The sequence below is a fragment of the Esox lucius genome, chromosome 17 (genome assembly GCF_011004845.1).
Source record: "Esox lucius isolate fEsoLuc1 chromosome 17, fEsoLuc1.pri, whole genome shotgun sequence".
Taxonomy (NCBI): domain Eukaryota; kingdom Metazoa; phylum Chordata; class Actinopteri; order Esociformes; family Esocidae; genus Esox; species Esox lucius.
The window spans coordinates 33,865,233-33,871,822 of NC_047585.1; the positions used below are offsets into that span (position 1 = coordinate 33,865,233).

A 6,590-nucleotide genomic window follows, 5' to 3' on the forward strand; every position below is an offset into this window, starting at 1 on the left:
GACATGCCTGATACAATAAAGGCACACATTGTTTGTTATTACATCCTTTTATAAAACACTACAATAAATAATACAATTATAATAAAACCATGTGAAGGTACTATTTGGCAATAACCACATGACAGTGCTATCTGAATTGTGCAACCAATAATGTATTTACACAGCACAGTTCAACACAATACCCTTCATGTTTAAACAGACATCACCACTAAAGTGATTTTCTCAGCTACGGAAATATGAACCTGATCTTGTGTAAAACGAAATATAGGAAGAGAGGTCAATGTCTACGCTTCCACAAGCAGCCCAATTACTATATTTTAAACTAGAACAATTTGTGGAATAATACCAGAACTGAGCTGCCTGTACAAAATCAAGCAGTTTGTTTCCAGACCTATTGTTGCTGCAAGATTTCAATATTATTGTAATTATCGGCTATGTAATCCTACGGCCAGTTTCACTGACACAGATTATGCTTAGTAATAGAATTCAAAATAGTACAATTAGACTTGGATTTGAAATCAAACAATGACTATGAAGTTAAAGTTTAAATTTTTAGCATGTATTTGAGGGTAAACTCTGTATTTTGCTTTAACCATGTCAAAATGTATTTTGACAGATTCATATTATCAAGCGTTCTGTTAAATATTTTGTGTTATATGAGAATATAACTTGCAATCCACTATTAGCTGAAGTCTGTAATGAAAAGAGACCACAGCAGAATATGGGTATCTTCCTTGGTGATGCTCTGCCAGGCCTGTATACATCGACCATATTCACTTCCTGTTTGAATTGAGATGTTCGCATTAAGAGTCAGCTTCAGTTGTTCAGTTGGATTTAATCCGGGAAATTTTGCTGATACTTCCAAGTTTAAAACCAAACATTGACTGAAAATACTTAATTGGAAAGTTGATTTAAGATTGCTTACAGTAAGAGTAACCGCTTTCATATCCCAATATTAAGCAAATTGGTCATTTAAACCAGTACATTTTGTAATAACGACTAAGTTTTCAGACAAGTCACTTTTACAGTAGGCTCACAGGCCTTAGTATACCTAACCCATAGTAGACCTAGCTCTGTGAGTAGGATCTCAATACCATGCAACATATCTAAATGCAGTTCAGTTGGTCATCAGGTGATTTGTTAGAGTCGAATGTCAAAGACATGGGCCTTTTAAGCAGGATGTGACCAGAGTACACTCAAAAACCTCAAATATTGGGTAACAGAAAGACAAAATATAGTGACAGGAAAATGTCACAAAGCACGATTATGCAAAGCACTAGGAGCACATTTAGAGACTGTAAAATGGCACTGAATAGGCTACATCTTAACCCAGCTTCAGAATTGTGCAGGATATAATGCTCCTTAAATCATGCATTACAGCCATTTCTGACCTACATGACCACCAAATAAACTAAGCAACTATTACCAAGTTAATTTGCACTGCTATAGTCAATACAAGAAATTGAGCTTGTTAAATGCAGCATATATTGAAAGCACAGGTAGGAAGCTATATATTGGTGGTAATGGCTGTCATGATGGCCAAATGAAGCTTCATTAGTTATTTTTGTAGCAGGATATTATGCTGGCAGCACTCAGATTTTCTGTATTACAATGAAAGCCATCACTGAAATTTAAGGCAGTATTGTTAATGTAGTCCATAAAAAAAACCAGACACAAACAATATAGGAACAGACACAAAATGTACAGACTAGACTGGTACCTATATCGCCTTGTTTTAATTATGGCTTTTATTTTGAAAAATAAAATCTGAGTTGCACAGCTAGCAAAATATCCTACTGCTAGAAGGTAATGAAGCCTCATATGGCCATCACTAGCTGTAGTCCAGGGCTACTTAACTAGCCCTAAAATACTTCAGATTCAGACACTGTACAACAGGTGAACACAAACTTCTATACAATAGTGTTTCAGACCTCTAAGACTAGAGTTGAATAACAAGTGCTGCAGTTTGCTATGACGATTTGTGAGCTAATTTTTTTAAGTGGTGGAGTACTGGCAAAAGGCATCAAACATTGAATTCTAGAACCTAGTGAGGATTCCTTTCCATGTGGTGTAATGTAACTGAACTGCATATACTTGCAGTGTAGCTAGTTAAAACAGTCAATCATGAAAATCCACCTGATATTCAATAGTAAAACAAATTTCCATCTTAAGAACAATTTAATGACAAACCTTGAATTACATCAACCCTTCCATTTTCATTCTAAGAAACATTCAGTGTCAAAAGCAAAAGTAATACAACAATTCAAAATAATGATTCTAAAAGTTATACCCAGGGAAACGTTTAATTCAATCACTTAAGTTTAACAGAAAGAAATACAGTTATTTGATTCCCACATTCTATAACCCATTTAACATGCAGGGTTAAGCTACTCAATATACAGTTCCTGAATTTCGGGAGAGGAAATTATCACCAAGAGGGCTGGGCTGGACTGACAATGTTTAAAACCAATCACTTCCCCCATTTGACAAGGTGTTATGTAAATGGACAATAAATGTAAGCTTAAACAAGTGAAAACAGGGCACAAAGACAGTAGACTACAATAGTAATTTGTGAACTATACAGTTTGCAAAGACAATTGTTTCAGAGAGTGACAGATATGGCTGTCTGACCCCCCCACCCCCCCCCAAAAAAAAAATATCTAAAAGGTTAATCATTTAAAAATGAAACACTCATCCAGAACCTGATTCAATAAGACATCCTCAGGTTTGGACCGCGAGTTCAGACTGTCAAACACTCACTTTCTCTCAGCGGTCCTGGAACGGCTAGAAAGGAAAGAAATAACTTGCATTACTAACAGTGCTGTAGGCCTAAAACTACAAGTCACTGGAAGACACGGTCAATACAGACCACAGTAAAAACAAATGAGTGCACATACCTTCGGGACCTTGAGAAAGATCTTGAAGGTTTATGGTTCCTGTCTCTGGAGATAGACCTATCTCTTCTTCTGTCTCTTGACAGAGACCTAGAAAACCAGGAAATGAGCAATGAATTTAGAATTCCCTTAAGAACATTAGAAACTTGAGCTATTAGTAACCGGACATGTATGCTGGTAACACAGTAAAACATATGCCCCCTTTAAGATAAAAATGTATCTAGTAGTTTAGGGTTAAAGACAAACGTTAGAGACTGTATTGAACGGGCGTTTATGCTCACCTGCTGCGACTGCGGCTGAAGCTCCTCCGCCTAGGAGAGCTGGAGGTGAATGGAGCAGGAAAAGCAGGTTTAATACAGGGCACTCAAGCATCAAAAACGCCTGTTAAAAATGGCATTCCTTATCGACGGAGAAGCATAATTCCAATCGTTACACAATACCACACAGCCTTCCTCTTTCAGCAGACTCAGAACAGGGGATCCTCTCTGCTCCCCTGCTAGAGGACATTGCCAGGACAACCACCAGAGGTCAGAATGAGACCTCACCAGATCAGGGGAGTTTAAGTGAACACAAGTATATAAACAAAGTGAGAATGAATTAGAGATACAGAAAATTTGTGTACAAGTATGCAGACTTAAGCTGCATACTGTACAGGTGTACATTAGGGGAAATTTGTTAACTCACTACCAATATTGGACCTCTCAACTGTATAAAGTTTGCTAACCAGGGCAGCTCCAAGACCAGAGAACCTTTGTGTTTAAGGATAAAAGACTCATATACGGGAGGGAGATTAAAGATTTGTATAATTGTTAATTCAAACCACAATTTCCATGACTGCCAATTTCATATTGTCAAGCAGCTGATAAACCAAACCTGTGGTAAGCATGACACTACAAAAAGCAGGAGAAAGGCAACTTACTATTTTTGGGGATTTGGACACAAGATAGAAATGACGCAAGGAAGCCACACTGATGGCGAGGGAGGTAGAATTTGCAGAGAGGATTTGCCACATGTTGCAAATGTTGGAGATATGAAGTTGGTTGGTCGGAGGGGGTACAGTAGTTGTAGATTTTCCCTGTCTTTTTGGGGTTAGCCGAGGGCTGCTGCGCTGCTTGTAGGTAGTTGTGTTGATAATTGGGTAAAGTAGTTAAATCGCTGTTTGGTCGGAATTGTGAGGTGGGCTGCGACGCTGCCGATTGGGTAAGGGTTGGAGGAGAGCTGCATGCTCAGGAACCAATAGGCTGGAGCGGAACATGGCGACTGGCCATGCCTGGGTCATGTGACACGGCACCAGCCAAGCTGAGTGGGTGGGGCACGGTGCTGGCGCTGGTCAGTGGTCACATGATGCTGTAAGAGGACTAGTTGACTGTCTGACTGTCTCAGAGGGTGGTGAGAAGAGGCATGGTGATGACTCTGCAACGGGGTTCATTTTTATTAATATAGATAGAAACTGTGAAATGAAACAAAACCAACATCCATATAGCAATCAAATGACCAAACAAGAGTCCCGTTTTCACAATTTGATAGGTGATAATGTCACATTAAATTAAAGCCAAGATAAGTGTGTGACTTAAACCTTTCAAAATCACCTACATTGTGACCTGCAAAAAGGACATTGATGAGTTAACTATCCATTCCAAAATGATTGTCCACGGTACTACTTTGCATAGGCACACTAACCATGCTACAGTGAGGTGTGCCTGTCAGGCCCAGCCTTTTAAATTTAATGATAGGCGATATGGAGCAGTCGGAAGTGAGGGAGAAGTAATGGAAAAGAGGGTTTTTTTGGGTTCACTGGCCAGTAGGACTACATGTTAAGTGGCTGAGAATTAGTGTAGAGGTAAAGGGCAACGGATCATACCGGCGTCTGACAGGCGGGCTCCCACGGCGCCTGCTGCTGTAGTCATCACGTCCAGGGCGACGGCCCCAGGAGGGGGGAGGTCCGCGGCTCCTTGAGCGTTTCTCCCCATTGGACAACTCAACTCTTACTCGGCAGCCACACAGTGTCCTGTACATATACAGCAAAAGCATACAGGTTGAACAACTTTAGCTTTACATACATTATGGCCGTGTGTTTTTTATCTGCTGAAGTGAATTTTCCCCTTGGGCCTACCGTCCATCCAGTTCTCTCACAGCATCAGTTGCATCCCTGGGGTCTTCAAACTCAACAAAGGCAAAGCCTGGTGGGTTCCTGGCCACCCACACGCTTCGCAGAGGACCGTAATATCCAAATGCCCGTTCCAATTCAGTTTTGTTTCCACTGTTCCCCAAATTTCCAACATACACCTTGCAATCCAGAGGACAATCTCTGAGATGAGCAGGCTCTAAGAGGGAAAAATAAGTAAATAAAACACTCCCAGTTAACGTAGTTCACTAAAAAGTAGAGAGGTCAAATACCTAGGTTTTTCGCAATTACAAAGATAAGGAAACATTGTTGTATGCATAGATAGACGTTACCTCCCATCTCGACGGATCCTGGTTTCCGTGGAAGGGTTAAAGAAATAATCAATATCTGGAACAAAAGAGACTTGCTTAGCTGGTTAACATAAGCGTTCGCTAGTTGTTCACGTCGTTAGCCAGGTTACTTCAGTTATATAGATGGAGTTAATTCGTTAGCTATCAAAACAATGAATGAGATCAAATACGTTTCCAATACAGACGGAAAGTAACACATAGTAAGTGCACAATTAAATACTCATACATTATAGACAGCTAGCTCGTACAACAGAAACTATTTAAATTGCTTCCACCATTACAGGAACATCGAGGTTAGCAATTTAGCTAGTACGTTAGCTCACTAGCAAACAGACTACGCATCGTTCAATCGAATAAATATAAGCGAATCTATTTCTGTAGTATATGTTTGTTAAATCTTAAACTGTTTGAATTCCCACTTCCTTTAATCTGCATCTTACCAGTTATTTATTCGCCAAAGTCTATGATCAAGGCTCTTACGAATATGTGCTACCAGCTAGTAGAAGCAGAAGCCCACAAGGAGTTCGAAAATGGCGTTGGCCGGAAATAAATAATCCAGGCAGCTCGTTTTAGTTCACCAGCTCGCGATATCAGTGAAGTCAGTGTGAAGATTGTAATTGGATAAGAACGACAGAAGTCCCGCCTTTCAAATGTTGTTACAGTGTTACGTTTCACAGTGGCCACGCCTACTACTAGGATCCGGATGTAAAATTTACTTTACAATCCACGTTTTGGCGCCCATTCAATTTAGCCCCTACTTTACTTATTGTCTTGAAAAATGTGTTTATTCTCTTATATGGAATACCATCAGTGTTAACATGGGAATGTTATTTGAACAAGAGGTATGACAAGAGGGATTTGTTAATTTTATGTTCATAATTTTTTTAATAATTTTTTTTAATTAAAAGTGAAACATTAATTCAATGACTGTCAGTGGCTGGACTCCAATCTCAAAGTAGTAGACTGCCTTATAACCCTACTGCCTCAGCCATTGAATTGCATTTTACATCATCACATCCAAGTTTGCTTGAAAGTGAACTTGCCTATGCAAGGGGGAGTGATGAAAATAATTAGATAACTAGTGGTTAACCTGCTTATTTCTCAACCCTGCTCCAGGACGCCCCACTGCCCTGCATGTTTTAGCTCTCTCCCTGCCCTAACATACCTGATGTAGCTCATGAAGGACTTGATAATGAGCTGATCATTTGAATTAGGTGTGAC

General features: G+C 39.7%; 1 protein-coding gene across 1 annotated transcript; it reads right to left on the reverse strand.

The window, feature by feature from the left end:
* Nucleotides 1–2,159: 2,159 nt before the first annotated feature.
* srsf3a (serine and arginine rich splicing factor 3a) lies at nucleotides 2,160–5,939 on the reverse strand. The gene is made up of 7 exons (XM_010897964.5): nucleotides 5,810–5,939; nucleotides 5,352–5,406; nucleotides 5,008–5,218; nucleotides 4,756–4,902; nucleotides 3,176–3,214; nucleotides 2,898–2,984; nucleotides 2,160–2,784 (listed from the first exon to the last, which is right to left on the reverse strand). The coding sequence occupies exons 2-7, from the start codon at nucleotides 5,356–5,358 to the stop codon at nucleotides 2,757–2,759; spliced, it is 519 nt and encodes a 172-aa protein (XP_010896266.1). The 5' UTR covers nucleotides 5,359–5,406; nucleotides 5,810–5,939; the 3' UTR covers nucleotides 2,160–2,756.
* Between the last annotated feature and the right edge of the window lie 651 nt (nucleotides 5,940–6,590).